Source organism: Alosa sapidissima, chromosome 20, assembly GCF_018492685.1.
Source record: "Alosa sapidissima isolate fAloSap1 chromosome 20, fAloSap1.pri, whole genome shotgun sequence".
Lineage (NCBI taxonomy): Eukaryota > Metazoa > Chordata > Actinopteri > Clupeiformes > Clupeidae > Alosa > Alosa sapidissima.
The window spans coordinates 4355348-4376527 of NC_055976.1; the positions used below are offsets into that span (position 1 = coordinate 4355348).

General features: G+C 42.4%; 1 protein-coding gene across 2 annotated transcripts; it reads right to left on the reverse strand.

Annotated features, from left to right (window-relative positions):
• Positions 1-112: 112 nt before the first annotated feature.
• Positions 113-19731, reverse strand: LOC121694385 (transmembrane 9 superfamily member 2). Of its 2 annotated transcripts, XM_042074536.1 has the most exons (18): positions 19437-19731; positions 17706-17773; positions 17518-17611; positions 16609-16736; positions 16253-16382; positions 15906-16033; positions 15664-15772; positions 15458-15537; positions 15243-15348; positions 14564-14608; positions 14055-14187; positions 7294-7413; positions 7020-7077; positions 6774-6933; positions 5563-5714; positions 4883-4994; positions 4285-4456; positions 113-1098 (listed from the first exon to the last, which is right to left on the reverse strand). In XM_042074536.1, the coding sequence occupies exons 1-18, from the start codon at positions 19563-19565 to the stop codon at positions 1031-1033; spliced, it is 1992 nt and encodes a 663-aa protein (XP_041930470.1). In that variant the 5' UTR covers positions 19566-19731; the 3' UTR covers positions 113-1030. The 2 variants fall into 2 exon arrangements, with proteins under 2 accessions (XP_041930470.1, XP_041930471.1); XM_042074537.1 differs by lacking the exon at positions 14564-14608 and having other exon boundaries at positions 19437-19730.
• Between the last annotated feature and the right edge of the window lie 1449 nt (positions 19732-21180).

Here is a 21180-nt window from a genome sequence, read left to right on the forward strand (position 1 = left end):
AAGGTTAACACCAATTTTGACTTTATTAATAAATATATTATTTGTGTTTCATTGATGATGGTGTGGAACTGTTTTTATGCTGAAATAAGAAACTATTAAATCACACCATGAATGAATGTTTCCTCTTTTATTTATAGAAAAGCAATCTACCATAAAGATGTGCTTCATAACCGATTAAATCTTTTTTTATATGTTCATATAAACAACCTTCAGTAAGATAACCATAAAGCAACAATATGACCGACACAATATCAGTACAGCAAGATAATGGTCAATGATGTTCACTGCTGAACCACACCTAATGGCAAAAAAATGGTTCGGATTCTTACTCTCAAATCACCTCCAACGACAGATTTAGAGTAAAAAAAGAAAAAGAGAGATAGAGAAAAACAACACCACATAGAAACCAGTATCTGCTCTACAGGACAGTTTTCAAAGAAAATATGACATTCTTTGTATTCGCACGTTCAAATTCTTTCACATACAGCAGAAAAAGGTGCTAAAATAATAATATTTTTAAAAATCAAATGGACATTAGGGTTTCAAAATATATATAAAAAAAACAAGATCAGATGCATTTTTATACATTATAATGGAGGAAATTAAAAAAGAATCCTTCAGCTCTTGGTACCATTCTGAACAAGGGTCCAAATGCCCTCGTTCTTCTGAACAGCAGCCAAAGACACGTCTTTGGGAGTTCACACAGAAACTCACTTGGGGTCAATCTGCGAGTCAAAATCAATGCCGCTAGTGAACAGAGTGGACAGCAGAAGCAAACGGAGAAGGTGAAGACACTCTTCAGAGCATTAAAACACAAAAAAGGGAAGTTCCCCAGTCCTTGTGCAGTGCTGTGCTGCTGTTCCCTTAAGCGATCGGATGGTTTCCATCAAAGTTTCAGTCCTGGCTTTGGCAGGTACGTCCATAGAGAGAGCTTTGAGTAACATGCGTTGCCTTGGTCTGGTCGAGTGAGTCTTGGTGGGGAGGGCTGGGTTGGGTGGCTGTGGTGGAGATTCTCGTAGGGTCCCACCACTTAGTCCACTTTCACTACACTGTAGATCTTATTTACAAACCAGAAGCAGGCGAAGAACCCAATGGTGCCTGAGGAGAGAGACGGAACACCAAATTAGCCTCATGTCAAGTCCATGCAACAGTCTATGAGTATGGCAACACCATGTAGTATTAAGCATTTCAATCAGATTACATTTGTCTACTTTTTAAAAGACCCCTCCTAATGAGAGACAAATCCTAAATTAGAAGAGAAGAGAGGCTTGACCAGGCACACACTGAAATACTGGTGCAGTCACATCTAAGAAAATATGTCCAAAATGTACAGATATGGCTTACTGGCCAGATGCCTTACAAAATGAGCCTCAATGCACCAATAGAAGGCATGGAGAGAAGCTCCTCCACAAGTTTGTCTTGGTGACACAATTAATTACACTCAACACCAGATTTGAAACGAAAGGGGAAAAAAACCTTCCCAGTGGGAAAACGATGTTCAGATTACTGAACTGAATTCTGTTGGGAGCTTTAAGTGCTTTCTGAGAGCTGACTCATGGGGAAGAACCATTTGACTCCAGAAATTAATTCTTAGGGCAGACCGACAAATCACACTCTGATCAAAGTAGGCATTGAAGTGGATGAGACAGAAACATACAAAAACATTAAAAGAAACGCAATCAGCCAGATTAGAATTTCGAGCCTACAACAATGACAGACCATGGCGCTCTCTGCACTCAACCAGCCAATACGGTAGCCTTTCTTTCATAATGCTGTTACTGGTCAGAACACGAGAGAGAGAGAGAGGGAGAGAGAAAAAGAGAGAGAGAGAGTTGGGGGGGGGGGGGGGGGGTGCTCATGGAGGAAAGAGAAATAGATAGAGGCCAAGACCAATGGAACCGAGCAAGCCAAGCACAAATCCAAGCACTAACTCTTGTGTGGGTGGTTTAATAACGAGCAGGACTGAAGCTGGCAGTTACCATGTCAACTTCAGCCCTGTCTGCCTCCATAAAGGAAAGCTGGAGAGCGTGGGGATTGGGGGGGGGGGGGGGGGGGGTGCACAAGCTGCTTCCATGCCACCCACCACAACATCCCCTCATACCAGCCAGCCACTAATCCAATAGATGGCAATAAGCAAAACTGGAAAACTTGGAAGGGGGTGCATATGTGGCCGAGGCAGTGCATGCAGCGGTCAGCTTACTCTTGCAACTACCTATGAAGTCACAGCACTGACATGGACGTAATCGAGCAGAAACAGGCAGAAAGAGAGGATGGGTTGGTCATGGGGGGGAGGGGGGGGGGGCAACATTTATTCAGTTGCTCAATAGAAACCTCCAAATCATACGGCCAGGTGTTATAAAAGGTGAGAGTGGCCTGAAATGAGACTGGGCCGTGAGCGGGTTGTAACAAGCTGCTTTATGGCTTCTGACAAGCATGAGGACACAGGATGGCAGACGAGGTGTGAGTGTGGGAGGCCGCTGGCGTGGGTCCAGGGAGAGAGGCCACAGTGTGGACATTCCACGTTTCAGGCGGACAGGAAACCCTGCATACTGCTCATCGGAGAGCGCAGCGGTGCCTTGTGAATGGGGAGAAAAAGGCTAGCGCTGTCTGAAGTGCTTAGCAGAGGCTCTTTGAAGCCACCACTTCCTGCCTTCTGAACGCTCCTGACAAAGCTGCAGGTCCACACTGGCCCCTCCCCGTCTTGCCTCATGAATACAACACCGAGAACACAACACACGCACTCAGCCAGGGATTTGATTACAGCTAGAGCGAGTTGAAATGTGACAGTCGCAGTGCAAGTCAAGCTTGTTTTTTTGGTATGGGCCACCTCACCTGCATGGCTGCAAACCTTTCAGCACAGAATACTCTTGTCTAGAATACCTTTTGTCAAAGGCTCACCTCCTCTCAATTGATATTTCACTACATTCCCCCAAGCCCTCTTAAGACCGCCCACATAGTCAATAACTGTTCTGCATGGCTGCGTCAGTAGCTATCTGCTCCGGATTGCCAGGCTGCCACTATTCAGGGTCTGATTCAGTGTAGTCCACGTGAGATGGGATGACCAACGCCATCTCCCGTCAGCCTGGAAGGATACTTAAAGGAGAATTCCGGTGTGATATTGACCTAAAGTGTATTGAAACATGATACCGAGTGTGAACGTATTTCTCATAGCCCATCTCGGCTTGTCCCCTGCACTCCAAAATCTGGCGCTAGTTAGCTGATGCTACCAACAGCTTTTTCAATAGTGGTGCTTCGGCATCGGGCTAGCCATGCAAATAAATCACTGTTTTACACCCATTTAGGAGGCTCAATGTATCTCCACACTTCATTGGTAGAGACTTCCGAGGGCCCTGACATTTAAAACGAGACATTGAGAACTTTGAAAAAGCACTGGTAGTTTACTTACAAGACGATTTATACAGACAGTATCTTCACGAAGTTTAGCGTTTGCAGCCATCTTGAATTTAGTCACGATAAGTCGAGCAACGAGTAAGAATGAACAGGTATGATAAGGGATCAGATTCCAAAAATAATTCAGTGGAAATGCATGGATTCCAGTTTCTTCCAGTAGCAGCAACTGGAATCCATGCATTTCCACTGAATTATTTCCTACTGAATTATTAAGCTGTTGGTAGCATCGGCTAACTAGCGCCAGATTTTGGAGTGCAGGGGACAAGCCGAGATGGGCTATGAGACATACGTTCACACTCGGTATCATGTTTCAATACACTTTAGGTCAATATCACACCGGAATTCTCCTTTAAACCCTAACTATTTCCTTGTCTAGTTAGAGCAGCTGATGGATCTTTAGGTGAAGTCATGCTGTTTCTCCCTTGATGCGCATCATTGTAAATAAACTCTGTTCCTGATTTTTCATACTATTGGCCTCTATTAAATCTATGGTACCAAAATTACTATCAGTACACAAGGTACTGGTGACGGTCAACCAATAACCCCCTCTGGCTTGGCATACAATCTGGACAAGGTGTGTAGCGTCAACACTTCCTGCAGGAATCTGCCCACGGGAATGAGCGGGAGTGAGCGGGAGTGAGCGGGAGTGAGTGGGAGTGAGCGTGACGTGTTCTGTAAACACACCCCGACCTCTGGCTCTCCTCCTACACAGCGCTGTCTCTGGGAGACGGCCCACACTCTGAGCTATGTACAGCCACAGAGATCATCTCAATGCCGTAATAATGCAATCCCCTGCGCTGCACTTGCTCACTGGCAGCACAATCCAGCGCACACACACACAGGGGTGGGACGGGGATGGTGCAATTCACTCACCTGTGAAAAGGAAGAATATGAGGACCATAATCAGAGTGTAACCAAAGTACAATATAGTGCTAGCAGCACCAACGATCTGTAGTTTGGAGAAGAAGTAGTGCACAGCGTAGACGAACAGGTAAGCTGCGGTGAAGCCGCTGGTCAGGAATGAACGCCACCACCAGTGGTAATCCTGTGAAGAAACATGGCAAAATGTGAGCTCACACAAACATCCACTAGGAGTCTTCAGAAATGTATATTCCAGCACTCAATGAGGCTGCCTACACCTAACTAAGTGACAAGGGGCTCAATATCTCTGATTAGACACATGACAAGTAGTTTTCACTCTGGTACACTTAGAACTGTAGGTGTTTGCTAATAGCACATTCCACTACGTGGCCTTGGATCAAGATGACTCATTTAAGAGCAGCTATAGTTTCATCAGCTACAGACACATTGTACAATCTGCTCCTCTAGGCTGTTCACCCGCGTCAAGAGTTTCATCCTAAACATGGCAGCGTAAGAAGAAGGCAGAGTTTCATCCTAAACATGGCAGCGTAAGGAGAAGGCAGAGTTTCATCCTAAACATGGCAGCGTAAGAAGGCAGTCGATGTCTGACCTCAGCACACAGGTGGAAGTAGCACAGCAGGATGGTGGCCTCGGAGCAGGTGATGAGGAGGATGATGAAGACCAGGAACAGGAAGCCAAACATGTAGTACATCTGATGAGACCTGCGGAGAAAAGGGACAATTAGTGCCGGCAAATGGCAAAAAAAAAAAAAAAAAAACAACAACAACAACAACAACAAAACAACGGTTGAGCTGCATGGTGTGTTGGACGCTGTACGGCTGAGGCTGCGAAATACAGCGCTGATAAACAAGTTCAAATATTCAGTGTGAGGCTTTGAATAAAGTTTATTACTTTATATCTTACTGTTCAGTTCTAATGCAACTAGTAATAAAACAAAAACACTAAAACTGCTATGGGTCAAAGGCTGGCAGTAAAGCTGTTGTTTCAGTAAGGTATAACAGCTACATAGAAGTCCAAATATACAAACATAACCAACAATTTTGAGGCAGAAAGTTGTGTCTACCTAGTTAAGTGCTCTGGACTTCTTGGCCCTAGAAGTTTCATTGCTAGTTTCATGTAGCATAACACTACAAGAAGTGTTAAGCAAGGAGGTATGTACATAAGTGTGTGTGTGAGTGTGTGTGTGTGGGTGTGTGTCTGCTTAAGACAATAATTATTCCCATTCATAGTTTTTTCTATGAACTTCATGGGTTTGTTCACTGCGCCTACCATATACTGTTGAGGATGAAGAAGAGCTGAATGAAGATGCAGCCAAAAGGCAGGATGCCTCCCATGATGATTCCAGGGAGGGGTTTGGTGAAGAACGACTGCTCTGGGATCTGTCTGGGAATCTGATTTGTTCGTACTGGCTGCTCCATTACCTGGGCAGAGCATAAACATTGAATTTAAAAGTCAAAGTCAAAGTCAAATTTCAAAATAGTCATGCATGTAACATCCACTACATCATCATTCATCACATGTAATGTGAGTAAATGTAAAATATAGAAACAGTATAGGCATACTACAAAGGATTACAAAGCCACCTTTTGAAACACATTCAGAAACCAAGGCCTGTTCCAGATATTGCTCCAAGAGTGAGTAATGTGTCATTATAAACATGCTTTTCGTCATCAACGCACTCATTTGCATTCCTACAGCACAGTGTACATAGGTGCCGGTAACTAAAGGCCTTGAGGAAGATCTGAGAGTAGGAAGTGGGTTAAGCTGAGAATGTGTATGTTTTATTAATCTAGCCTTGAGCATGATCAGAGAAGCAGAGTTAATTATTACACCACATCATAAAAATGGCCTGTTTAAAACACTGCAAATCTCAACTGTTCCGCTGTTGTAAAGTTGACATGATATTGAAAACCTCAACTGTTGCAGTCTTGTAAAGTTGGCATGATATTGCCGATTCTACAACATTGTCACATAGCCTCCATCAAGGCCAGGTCATCAAATCATTTGAGTCAGCCTGACATACTACATAAACTAATGATAAACAAAGATAGGATTATCAATATGTTTTGACAGTCTAGATAAGGCTTAGCAATGAATGCTGTAGTATAAAACTAATTCCAAAATGTGCACAAGCCAACCCAGCCAAATCAGCCATTTAGTATTCATATGGAATGTGTCAGATACTGCATGTATACATCGCATAATGTATGGAATGTGTCAGATACTGCATGTATACATCACATAATGTATGGAATGTGTCAGATACTGCATGTATACATCACATAATGTATGGAATGTGTCAGATACTGCATGTATACATCACAAAATGTATGGAATGTGTCAGATACTGCATGTATACATCACATAATGTATGGAATGTGTCAGATACTGCATGTATACATCACAAAATGCATGGTTGCACATATAACACAGCACAATATAGATTTAAGATATGCAGAGTAAGTGCCTCACAGACTTACAGGTTTTTTGAAGCCAAAGTATGCACCCATGAATGTGAGGGGGACGGAGATGCCGAACCACAGGGCCAAGATGGCCACCAGGGTGCCGAAGGGTACAGCAGCTGAGGAGCCCTCCACCCACAGGATCAGGTTCATCAGGAAGAAATCAGCAAACACGATCCTGGGGAGATCAAAAAGAGTCTTACTACCACAGAGCTACGGAATTCCACAGAACCAAGTGAAACCGAAGAAATGTTGGGAACCTACCCGGGACACAAAAGTGCTGTCAGGAGAACATTGGTTTTCCATTTCTCGCCACCAAAGGCTGTGGGGGGAAACACAAGTATTGACTGAGTAATGGAGGGAGAATTGGGCTTGACAGGTTTATCTGAAAACAATCCAACTGAGTGCGAGGCCATAGCCAAGTCTCCGGAGCAGGATTACACCCCCTTAAGAGATGTGTGTGCAGTGAGCCTGCCACAGGGACAGAAACCTGAGCCGGGTGACTTGGGAGGCCGGTGTCTGGGCCCAGAGAACTCACTCTTATAGAAGCGAGCGGATACGTAACCCGCCGGCGTTCCCAGCAGCACCCACAACACCACGGCGCACGTCATCAGAGCACCCCGATTGGCAGGAGACAGGAATCCGAGGCAGGCCAAGACTGAGGAACAAAAAAAGAAAAACAGCAGACTGATGAGCTCCATTTACACTAACGACACCGTAGCACAACATATCAAAACCTAGACAGCCTACGACACCGTAGCACAACATAGCTAGGTTACGGGGATGCTGGCGACACACGCCGCTCCGTCTGGCTTCATGTTTTTGTTTGTTTTTATGTAATGTTCGTAGTTTTATTTAATGTCATGTACATTTTTTGTATTGATTTGTCTAGTTAAATGTATTTTCTCTTTATTTACGTTATTTTCAAAAGTTTTCTTGTTGGCCGATGTCGTTAACGTTAGTCCACTGGGAGCTTGCTATGGCTAGCTGGACCTCTGAAATCCTGACATCCTTTGACATGCACTTGGTCGAGGGGATTTCTCGGGACAGCTGGACCAAGGCTACTCTGCAAAAGATCTGCCGCAACCGCCGAGCTGTTGCTGCTGACCTGCGAGCTGCTGTGTCAACTGCCTGAGGGGTATTCCAGAAAGGGGGTTTAAAGGTCACATTCACTGAGAAACCGTTTAATACTTGTTACTTTCGAAATACTATAGCTCACTCCAAGTTGCATATGCATGCTGCACGTGAAAATGATCTTCTACCCCCATTGCCCGCATTAGCCAATGAAAGAAAATACACGGAAAAACAAGCGAATCAGAAAGAGCCCTTCCCAATGACGCCGAAGGGAAACTGACTATTCATGGCCTCGCCCACCTTGGCTTGTGACCGCCTACAGGAAGACTGGAAGATTTTGCGGCTAGGGGATTGTCTCTCTGCAGCTAGTAGGAGCTAACAGCAAGTTGCCAACATGGCAGAAAAAAAATCGTGCCTGTTTTATTTCTGGCAATAACACATCAATGTTGCATGTCTTGCCTTAGAAACATGAGTTGAGGAAGAAATTGTTTGGATTTATCGTTGGAACACCACCACCGAAGTAGTGCAACATTAGTTCTGTGTTCCAATCATTTCGACAACACTCACTGCCTTAGAAAGTGGTTTTGCATCGATGTTCTGAAAACCTGGTTCTGTACCATCATGACGATCGACCACCAGCTCACAGGCTGTAAGTACAAACAAACTTTTCCACCTAACGTCTGTTACAAAATAGCATGTTCATATTCTTCACGTTAACATGCATGAAAAGGGTACAAGCTAGGCTTAGGCTAGCCTATATTACAGGAAGCTACACCAGGCACGTAACTGAAGTGTTCTGTTCGCGACGTGTAAAATCAGAGAATGCCTAATAGGAAGGGCTCTGGTAAAATCCATTAGAGGAATGGTCTATTTTCCCGAACGTAGCCTACAGGCCACTAACACGCCAGGTGTAGCTACTTCCATTGATTAGGCCTATTGGAAGCTAATTGTTGCAGAACGCGAACGGAATGCTTCAGTTACGTGCCTGGTGTAGCTACACTCATAAGAAACTGACCACACTACCCAGAGATTTAGCTTGTTGAACCTATAATCTTCTAACCTAAGCGTTAAACCACAAATAATAATATTAGCAACAATATTTTATGCTCAACTAAGTACGGGTATTGTTCTAGTCTAAACAGGGAAAATCAAAAACACAATACCCCTGCACTATTAGGCTAAGTTATTATCACTAGAGCTCAGGTATTTACACTTCAGTCTAATTTATGTCTTCTTGCCATTATTACATTGACATACAATGATGTTTTGTTTGATTACTTGCTGTTTACTTAGTGTTTTGTATGTCTTCCAGAGCACATCCTCATGTCAGGCTACACAGCTTTCTAGCCTACATTAGGTCATCACGTTAGAAGCAAAGGTTTGTGATCTAACTTTTATTGTTGTGCTAGTTAGTTTCTAGAAGTCTTTTTCTAGTAGGCTAATACAGGTTCTTATGTGCTCGTCAATGTTTTGGAAAGTCAATTCATGGGTTTCTTCAGGTCACTTTCCACAGGTGTATAAAATCAAGCACCTCGATTATGAATGCAGACTGCATGATGCTTGATTAATACACCTGTGTAAATGGACCTGATGAAACCCATGAATTGCATAACAGATAGAATTGATATTACCGAATGTCTTCTTGTGGGTATGCTACTTAGTACATCATACACCTTACCACAGTCACTAAAATATTTTTGTTTCCATTGTGCCAGTAAAGTTTTGTGAGATAGTGAATGTCCTGTGTACTATTAGTATCTTGTAACTTGACAGTAATACACATTTATTTACTTTAGGTACCCAAACAGAATACTTCATGAAAAGTATGAGTATTGATACAAGCACTTCGGATACACCATGGGGATGGGGGCCTGCTACCTCTACTGCCATCAAGCCTGTTCATCCAAGGCCAGCTAGAAGACCTCGGGTTGATCAAGAGGAGGAGGAGGATGAAAGCGACATCTCCACAATAACACCTGATGGCTCCACCTATGGCCCAGCGCAATTAAAGAGCAATGTAATAAAATCATCACAGCCAACGAATGTGTTTTGTGTGTTGTCCCTTCGGATCCCCAGGACAATACAAGCCGAAACAACAACTCAGACCAACTCAGACAAACTTTTCCCTAAATAATCCCAGCACCATCTTACAAAGGATCTGTAGGCCAGATGTCTGCATCGTCTGGCAAAGAGGACATTGTTAATTCTGTGCATAGTTTGGATGTTCTTGTTTTGTGTTTGCATTATTTTAATAGACTGCAATATTACTATTTGTCAGTGTTTCACGGACCACCTAGCAAAAAAAACAGTAGACCTACTTCAACAGTATATTACACAATAGGCCTTCTTACTGAACCACCTTGCTTATTGTCTTTGCACCTTGCTTATGGTGTCAGAGGATTCATATGATTTAAACTGGCATAGGTTACATCAGTGTTGCAGAACTGTTGGTTCAATATTGCAAACAACTCGTCTATTATATTTTACCACATCTACTTGTGGAACACTTGAGCTAGCTTGTGGACCACACTTTGAGTACCACTGCTGTATGTAAATATAATAAAGTTCTTTATAGAAAATTGACCTGTTTTGTATATTTGTTTTAGAAGTTTCATCAGTTTTTGTCCCTTTTAAGCTAAAGGTTTATCTTACCTTTCATATCTTCTGTCTCACAGAGGGCCATAGTCGAATGTTTAGTGCATTTTGAAGGGAGTACATTATGCTAAGGCAGACTGGTTCTAATCCTGGGTACAGGGTCATACAGACAACAGGGGTACTGGTGTTGCCCATTTTTCTAACCACATGAGCAATCCCCTTACGAAAAAGTAGTATAGGAATCTTATAGTATTTGGGGCAAAATATTATAGTAATCTTATAGGAATAATTGGGACATACTGTAGTAGTACTACTAATAACTATAATATCCTGTAACCGCTATAGTTTTTCTATAGTAGTCTTATAGTACCTATAGTATGTCCAAATACTATAGTATTCCTATAAGATTACTGTAATATTTAGTCCCAAAATACTATAAGATTCCTATAGTAGGCTACTTTTTCTGTCATACGTGACAGAAAACAACTTGAGTAGGCTAACCTCTGCCAATGTCAGGCTATCATAGTTCTCATTACCGGAGAAGTCTTGCAGCACACATTCTCTGCTTCTGTAGGCATTCTGGTACAATTCCAGCAAAATATAGCTAGGTAGGCGTGTTTGCATTTAGATCTATATATATATTGGGCTATGACCAAGTGGTCTTTCAATGATAGTATCATGGAATTCAAACCATAACTATCTAGCTATTCTGATAGCATTAGCAGGCTAGGTCAGTGGCTGAACTGCATTTAGGGTGCTTACCTGTGTTGTGAAGTAAAATATCTACTAGGAAGATTGCAAAGACTTTTGACTGTGTAAAGAAATAGGTCTTTATTTTAAAACGTTTCCAACTGTTTATTACTTGAAAGCAAGAAGACGATTGTCACAAACGTTTACCTTTTAGGAGAAATTTTAAGCTGACAGGCAATTGTTACCATTCTATTAAACCAACGTTCACCGACAAACGATCAGGAAGCGGTTCTTCTTCCTACTCGAACACTAGGATCAAACACATGAAGTTGTATCTCCGAAGACATTTTGTGCAACAGTTCTGACTCGAGTTTTAGCCAGGTTTTAGCACTGTAAAGTTGAATATGGAGCATAGCACAGGCAGAATCGGATGAGGACGCACTGGAGGAAGCGTCACAGTACTGTTAGCCAATCAGAGGTGAATTCATTAGCATGTCATTAATATTCATGACTAGAGGCGAAATCCAGTCGTTCCTCCCCGCCCACCTTCCCCACCAAACTAGAACAGCATGAAACAGACGCAGGACAGCATTTTTTTCACCAAAACCGGCTCACAGGGCATTCATCAACACTACAGACCACTGCAAAATTAATGAAAAAACGATGAGATGAGACCTTTAACAAACACTAATACTAGATAAAACGTAACCTCTGGGTTGTCTGAACCTGTGGCGACTAAACCCGAGCTGTCGGTTCCAAAACACCAGTTACCAGTTAGTTCAATCAACCCTGTGTTAGATAACCTAGAGTTGTGTGCGTTCACGGCGAACTTATAAAGGCATCATCTATTGAGAGTCTAAACCATGAGTGAAACCGGCGAAACGAAGAGCACCGTATTTTTCAGAGGCGGAGTAGTCGAGGCTTACGAGGAGGAGAGAACTGTAATAACAAAAAAAGAGCAATAGGCCTACTTAATCGTCTGCGTCCGAGACCTTGCTTGGCAGAGAATAGCCTAACTGACCACTGAAATGCGTAGGCCTACGTTTAGGATAGCTTATTTAATGTCAAAAGCACAATTAAATAATTCAGTGGACATCACGTAGGCTATTGTATTGACTGCTTTAAATGATGCCTTCTTAAACTAGCCTACCTTTTCACAGATTGAGTGGGCCATAGAATTCTTTGAGAATCCCAAATGTAATTTTCTATTTTAACGCGGGTTCTGCAGCTGTGGGCCAAGTTAAACTTTTGCGCCTCCATCATCGGAAGGGTGAAGAATGTCGGAAGGCATGGGTAGCCTATTGGACACATTTCGGTGCACATTTGGAAAATTTAATAGCCTAAGTGATGCTGACCTGCCAATTGGTGAAATTACACTGTAATGATCCTCGTGGGTTTGTGTCCAGGAAAACGAATGAAGTTGCGCAGGAACTGCTTTAGCGCAAGGCAAACTTTACGCACCGACCGACAGCTTGCCGATATGCTATGCGTCTCCAATACTAACGTTACAAAAACTCCCAGTCGGAGAGCGATCATCGATGCACATAATTTCAAGTATTTGGAGAGAGGCAAAAAGTGTAGCCTATTGAAAAACTATTTTATCCCAAATGCCATCGGCATTCTTAACCAAACTAGTGACACACATACCTGGCTAAGCTGTTATGTAGTCTATATTTAAACTTATTTATTCATTTTCTATATGTTTTCCCTTTTTTGTAGCCTACTGCACTGTAATTATATCTTCAGTGTGTCTGAGATGTTTTTTGTCCATCCGATGTCTGGTGAGCCAAAGGCAAATGTCCTATGCTGTTGGCTAGCTAAGATTTATTTTATTCTATTCTAATCCATGCGTAGCCTAATGTAGGGATGGAGTCGAGAATGCTTTTCAAGTAGCCTAGCCCAATTTAGGATTCAGCGGAAAAACTATAGCGCTCTTGAAAAACTCGTTTGGAAAAGAAAGGATGGGCCATCATGTGATGTCGTGGTCTTATCGCCCTCTCACGGCTAATTCCACGGATAAATATTACATGATTTTGTGCTTCTTTGTCAATCGGACCTCTTCAAGATGAAACGTCATTGTGTGACAAGTGTAAAAATAGCGGCCTGGTTGAACATGCACTGAAATAACCGAACATAATTGAACATAACCTGGTAGGGGGTAGGTTTTGTTCAGGTTAAGTTCAGAGCCTATGTTACCATAGTTACTTACATTGCCTGATCATTTTTGAGCTTTCTGGAACTGAAATCCCAGGTTTACCGTTTACTCTGGGTTTACATACCCAGTTAACTTCAGAGCCTATGTTACCATAGTTACTTACATAGCCTGATCATATTTGAGCATTCTGGAACTGAAATCCCAGGTTAACATACGTACCCAGTTAAGCCAGTAAACCTGCTTTCTGGAATACCCCACTGAAGTCTGGATAGAGCAGAACTCTGCATTCTCATGGAGCAACAAACTGTCGCTGTCAACAGTCCACGGAGTTGCTGATCTGTAAGATTTCCCACGATTTCAGACTGCTTCCAGTGATGTGTCTACCGGTGTCTCGGGTACGCTGGCGACTACACCGCTCCGTCCGGCATATTTTGTCTTGTGTGTCATTTGTTATTTTATAAATTTGTTTGTTTATGTTTTGGTGTCGCCGATACGCTGGCGACTACGCCGCTCCGTCCGACATATTTTGTCTTTTGTGTCAATGTCTTATGTGTGAAGCGCTTTGGTTTGCACTCTGCATGTGAAATGTGCTGTACAAATAAACTGACTTGACTTGACTATAGCAAAACCTAGACAGCCTAAGACACCGTAGCGCAACATAGCAAATCCGAGACAGCCTAAATGAGGTTATCTACATCAAGGCAGCAATGCTGTGACATAGAATGTAGTGGCTTGCTGGAGTTAAGTCTGTAATGTCTGTGTTACTCTGATTAGAAAGTACTCACAAAGGGTAATGAAGGTCATGATGAAAATCTGAGCGCCTTGACCGAGGAACACGGAGAGCAGCATGCCTTTCCTGGGAGGCCTGAACACGTCCCCGTGCACCTGCTTCCACCCCGACTCCTCCTGAGCGTCCTCCTGTCCATCAAACACAGCAGTCGACCAATCAGCACGCTGCACCAACCCAAGCCTTTTTATTCATCACATTAAAAACACAGGATGCATTAAGTAATGTAAGAGGGAATTTCAAGCTCCAGGTGCAGGTGCATGCATTTGAGATGAGACAACATGGTGTAGTTACAGTATACTGTGTATATTTGATCTGACAATGGAAGCATTAAAGAGTTTGGGGGGGGGAGTTCCCACCCTGCATCACATTCTGAAGGATTAGATGTAATGTCTGCATCAGACACCATGTTTCTCCTCTCAGTTTGACAGCACAGCAGGGAAAATGTCCATAGACACCCCCAAAGCCCATCTCCAGCTCAAAACCAATATCTGAGCGCATGCTTACATAAGACATAGAGGTATTTCTTGCCGGTGAAATCTTTACCATGTCCTGTGAATATTACAACATATAGCAGTGGAATTAGGCCTATGTTATGTTTACACAATCCAGAATAAAGGTAAAGTGCAGGGAATGTTCTGTGCTCTGCCCAAAAGAGAAATCCAGCGTTTTTCACATACAGTATATCTCCATTTCTCGGGTATACCGAGTCACCGAGTACTATCGGTACGGAAAAAAAAACGAAAATCTGTTTTATCTAGCTCAAGTTGCAAGTAGCCAGGCAGCTACAGCGCTACACTGTGGGGACATGTCTGTGAGCCCCCGTGTCTGTGAGCCCCCGTGTCTGTGAGCCCCCATGTCTGTGAGCCCCCATTTTCGTACCGACTCAGTGACCTTGAGAAACGGAGATCTATGTGAAAACTCGTCGGATTTCTCCTTCAAAGGTTATTGCTTGGCTATCTGCACATACAGCAAATACTTCAAAAAGCTTTAAACACATGCATGCATTTTATAAAACAGCAGCCAGTATACAAAGAGACTGCAGGGAAATGTTCTGCTTGGGCCAACTCAACATGATTTCTACACATTAATAAGCATGCATTTATTTTAGCAACACACAGTAAGCAAAGCCAAGGCTCAGCCCATGTGCTGTGTGGAATACGACTGGGGTTTGTGGAGAACTTACCTGATCCACCTGGTTGTACCTGGCAATGTCTTTGTGAAGCGTCCGCAGCATGATCATTGCCACCATGCCTGACAGGAACAGCACGATAACCAGGGAGTTCATGATGCTGCAGAAAACACAGAACAGCCAATCATTCACTCTGACAAGGGAGCAGACTGCACAACACTAACAATACAAAAAACAAATACAGATTAAACCAGATCACTGGCCATTACCTGAACCACTGGATGTTGGTATGTGGCATAGACACCAGAATATAGTCCCATCTGGAGGCCCACTTAATGGCATTATTTTGCTAAAATGGAAGGGGTTTATCAGATTAAAAAGTCTGTACTACAAACACAGCAAATCAAGAACATGGAAGTCCATGTAAACCACAAATATAATTGACTTATTTTGATAAAGTGATTCAATCACTAACCTCAAATTTGATGGAATATGTGTATGTTAAATCAAGGTTGCTGGTTAAATCGCCTGGGACTTCCATGGGTGGACCATCACAAGTAGGCTTGTCTTTATCATTTTTATAACTGTCATAAAACAAACAGAACAATCAAACAAAAGATGAACAGAACGGTTACATTTCTCAAGACAAATGGGGAAGTCCATATGACTGTCAAAAAGAGTACAACCGACAGAAGAGCAAGCTATTAACTTCTCTACCTCTTGGGTTCCAGCGTAGCAGCTACCAATCTGGCACCTGTCCAGCCTTCATTTTCTCCACTGTGGTAGGTAATGGTAATGTCAACATGGTTGAAGACATAGAACGTGTTCTTCTTGTTGAACTCGGCCTAAGGAACAATGCATAACATACAATAGCCTCAGACCTGGTATTGCTCCAGCTTATAATGACCTTAAAACTGCCAACAAGTTGGTCTGATTATACAATCAAGTTAGCCTGGAGGCCAGCCCAAATTTAACATTGCCCACAAAATTTGAGGTCTGTATAGAATTGAGTGTGGTTACGTCAGGCTACAATTAAGTCATTATAAAGCACAGAAGAAACTCACATTGATGACGCAGGCATCCTTGGCTCGTCCATCTGGAGTGACTAGACAGCCAATGGGGAAGCCAGGATTGCAGTACTTCTGACTGTCCTCCACATCATAACACCAGGTCACTGGCATGTTGTCAACAATCCTTCAGTTAACAAAAACACTGTTAATACATCTCCAAAACACTTTCCTATAACTTTTTAATCACAAAGGTCATGAGTAAATCGACATCTGTGCCAAGCAACCACAACAAAGGTTTATCTTCATGTTGCAAATTGCTAAAAACAGCTACAAAACTACCTGAATTGTATAAAGAATACAGACATACAACCAGGTGGCAGACCTGAGCATGGGGTCTGATTCAAACTCACCAATGGTGCTGGTAATTGAGTTGCATTCCACTTTTGATGAAATCAAGTTTTTTCTTGTCGTCTTTATTGTTGACGGCATACGATTTTGTACAAACCTTGACACAGGACTCATCTTTCTTAAATGACAACTGAAATGAAATAAATCACGTTAGTCATGTTTCTTCAAATGAAACTTACATCATCAACCAATTCAAACGGACCAAAAATAACAAACATGGACTTCATACAAATGATTAAAAAGTAGGCAATGGCTACATGGGTCTAATCACAGCACATTTGAACTATTGCATTAATGTATTTGCGTATGCGCAATGGATACCGCGTCTGACTATGGATCAGAAGATTCTAGGTTCGACTCCTGGCTGGCTCAGCGGCTACACTCCGGGGCGGTGGTAGTGTAGTGGCTAAGGAGCTGGGCTAGCATGCAGTAGCCTGAAAATTGTCGGTTCAAATCCCGGCTTCCACCATTGTGCCCTTGAGCAAGGCACCTAACCCCAAGTTGCCCCGGGGACAATGTGATCCCTTGTAATATAGCTGACATATGAAAGTCACTTTGGTCAAGAAGTGTCTGCTAAATGTAATGTAATGTAAATGTAATATTAGACATATATGCTGAAATATGACTGTGCTGCCTCATACTGCCTAACACTCTTGATAACACTGTCAAGTTGTATGTGATCTTCCAAAGAGGTCTTTCCAAAAACGACAAGAAGTGGGAGAATTTATTTCTGATAGATCATTGTAATAATAATTATATGGAAAGTAGTGTAGGTCTTAAACAAACCATGGATCAATAATAAGACGGAAAATAAACACAAGCCGACCATTGTGTAGATACTCCATTAAATAGTTACAACATAGAGAAAGGAGAGTTGTCAATTCCCTATGATCTCGACAGTCACCTCTCACCTTGTAAGGAGAGGTCTCAATTCTTTCTCCAAATAAGACCTGGCCAAGGTTCTCAGATGGTCTTTTCTCCTTCTCATCTGTGCAGAAATCAAACCTGGTGGGAATTAACATGTTTTTGATGTGATGCAGGTCGAAGTTTACAGAAAATGAGTTATCCAAGCAGCTTACTACACATCATGCCAACTTACACATCATATTCATAGGGCAACACTGACTCCACCGAATCCAAACGGTTTACGAAGAGCTGAATTATTGTCTGAGGAGAAAAACAAGGAGGCAAATATAATGACCATCAGGGTCGTAGCCTACCACAACTTGTTATCATTTCTGTACAATTGTAGCCTACATAGACAATTACATAATTTGTCTAATGCCATCCTTACACCGAGACTTTGCAAAGATTTGGAAAATATTTTTGAAAGACTACAGTCTCAGACCCTTTCAATTTCACATCTAAAGACAAGTCAGAGTGTTTAAGTCACAGGCGATTTTGCAACGACTAGGGATTTTGCAGGGTCACTATTTACAAGACTGCAACTATTATTATTATTTCCACGATAGCCTACTCATATCAAAGTCATATTTTTGTCTGTCACGTGGAATAGCCGACTAATAATTTATAAGACACGAAATAACAAATAATCAAATCTACAACTGTCGTCTACTTTGCCCCTTCCTGTTTGGTGTTGAAGAGAGGTAACTATTATTTCTTATATTATCCACGACTTGAAGACTTACGATGATATTGTCGTAACGCCAAGACTAGAAAAAGACTGACTCGGACTGACTTAAAACCGCCGAGATTGGCAGCTTAATTTACACACAAAAAAAAAAGATCTGATTGAGTTTCTCAAAGTGTGGTCCGGGATCTCAAGTGGTCCGCGAGCAGAAGTGGTAAAAAATAACATGAGTTGTTTGTAATATTGAACCAACTTGTATATAAATCCAAACAGTTCTGCAACTCTGCCGATTTAAATCATATGAATCTCTGACACAATAAGCAAGGTGCAAAGACAATAATCAAGGTGGTTCAGTGAGTAGGCCTATTGTGTAATATACTGTTGAAGTAGATAAACTGTTTTTTTTTTTGGTGTTGTTTTTTTAGCTAGGTGGTCCGTGAAGTTTGAGAAAAATTGGCCGGAGCGCGACGCGACTCCTGTAAAACTCCCATGATTTCATTTAGACTGAAAAATTAGTCGCCGGCTTTGAAATCGCTCGAAAATCGTATGGTGAAAGACATAAGTTAGACACAAGATACATTATAGATCAGTGGGTTACATCCACCAAAACTGTTGATGCTGTTCGAGCAGGTAATGTAACGTTAGTAGCATTAGAAATACTAGAGATGAGAAAACGGATATAGTCATCTCACGTGAATTTTGCGTACACTATTTTGCCTCAACGTTAATGCCATTTTGCATACGTTACCTGGCATTGCATTAAAATATGCGGGGAAATGTTGATATTAAGCTAAAGTTACCTAAGTGCTAAGTAACGTTAATGTTAATGGGATCTTCTTATGATGCTATAGCCAGTTAGCTGGTATACATTGGACCAGGTTTTGGCATTTAATCGCACTTCCCAGAACAGCTCTATTCATCCGTGATTGATTCATATGGTATTTGGCGTAGTTGCTGATACCTGCCCTACGGCCTAACCTCATTCATGACTCAAGCATCACTGGCTGTCCAGTGTCCACCTGAAATAGTCACTACAAAACCGTCAGGTAGCTTCTAGCTGTTATGTTAGCTATCATCAGATGACGTTAGCTATCCTAGCTGGCTTGCTAGCAATAGGTACATTTCACTTCAACATTGGATTTCCTGGACATGTGCTCAACATACTAACCAACTTCGATCACATTTTCTAATGCACACGATTTCTAAGTATGAAATAAGACAATATCCGTAAATTCTTACCTGACATTCATCTGTGCTCTTTTCGCAGAAACTAACAGGAGCCAAACCCGGAAGGTAGAATCCTGAACAGGAACAGATCGCAATTAAACTGACCGCAAGTCCAAAAACTGTGTTCCTTTGCTTCTTCATTGTAAAGTTGATGTCTTGATGTAAAAATATATTAATTGTGCGTTGTCTACTGTAAAAAAAATGTTGTTAATAGGGAGAGGGGGGAAGGGGGCTAGCTCGCTAGCCCTGCTTTATAAATACAGCTTGGTTAGCTACGGACCTCCCGACGACTGCAAGTCGCTTAGCTAGCAAGTGACGTTGAAGCGAAGGCGGTGACACAGGCGGAATTTGTTTGACCAGCCTGAATAACCGGTTTCATTCCGGATTGATTTTTCAGGGGTCAACGAGAAGCCGACAAGCAGGATTTCCTACAACTTTTTAAGTAACGCGAGTAATAATGAGGCAGTCAAAACCTTCAGGGGATTTTTTTTATGAAAGCCCAATCAAGCTCAGCCAGATATATTTTGAAGGTTTCTTGGTGTTTTATGCCCCCAACGTTGTCTTCAAGGCAGCGCTGCCTGGTTAGGCATAGGTTAGGGCTAGGTTTAGGATAAGGTGCCTTTAAGCTGATGGTGGCAGCGCTGCCTGGAAGACAACGTTGGGGCCATATAACACCATCGAGCTATTTTGAAGCATCTACAACACGTGTTGCGAACACTCAAAAGTGTTCCAACCAGAGCCCTATCTATAATGCTCTGGTTCCAACCAATAACCAACGAGATGCGCGTTCAGGAGAGTTTCAATTGCACGGGAGGGAGTAGCGAGCTAGCTCTCTGTTTTGTTTGAATGTCAACAGAAGTGACGTTACCCCGCCATCACTGATATAACCTTTAAATTTACATTGTGTAATTTTTTGGGTTGATTCTTAGCAAAAACACATTTTTCTTCTTCCAAACACATGTGCTCATTCATGTGTGGTACTTCCACCAACAAATCAAAATATTCTTGTAAGTGTAGAATCTGCCATTCAGAATATGGCCGAGTCGCCCGTATGGTGGCAGCCATGTTTCGCTATCCTCATTGCCTTGATCAAAGCGGAGTGATAATCGAGAATTCACAAATTTCCGGTTTCCTGCTGGTGTTTTAGGGCCTGGTTGATTACTCTGTGCTGAAAAGCGCATGATATTGCTGTTTGAATATTTTTCTTTGCTGTAGGCTACCTTCTGAGTAGCATGCTGTGCCTTTCGTTTTCAGAATGTTTGTTAGGCCTTTCTTCAGTAATTAGAAGGCTATCACCAGGGCCCTGTAGGCCTACTACGAAGCGGGGTTACTGGCTTATCTGGGTAACTTCGAGAGTATAGACCTCTCCAGAATAAGTCCCGCCTCCTAACTTCCATATCCATCCAACCTTCGGTCTATTTTTTTATTTTCGGTGCCATTTAAGTAGTATAGTCTATAATATACTACTTAAACGGCACCGACAATCAAAAAATCCAGTGGAAACTAGATGGCAGAAGTGTGTAGGCCAATCTGCCCACCAGCTTTTTGTACTTCACTACCTACAGATGTTTTACCGGTATGATATTTCGAAACGCCATGTTATTTCCCATAGACAATCGACGCCCGGAAGTTGGATGGATACGGAAGTTACGGAGGCGGGACTTATTCTGGAGAGGTCTATAGAGCTGGTAAGTCCCGCCCATCCGCTAAACCCCCAGTGGACCTCTAGATTGAAAAATCGTCAATGCAAGTGAAT

Excerpts from the sequence above, each read along its gene's own strand:
- LOC121694385 (XM_042074536.1), bottom strand. The coding sequence starts at position 19,565 with ATGAAGAAGCAAAGGAACACAGTTTTTGGACTTGCGGTCAGTTTAATT. Across the intron at positions 15,349-15,457 it reads ACCAACATCCAGTGGTTCAG|CATCATGAACTCCCTGGTTA; the intron begins GTAATGGCCAGT and ends TGTTTTCTGCAG. Across the intron at positions 7,078-7,293 it reads ATCCGCTCGCTTCTATAAGA|CCTTTGGTGGCGAGAAATGG; the intron begins GTGAGTTCTCTG and ends TTCCCCCCACAG.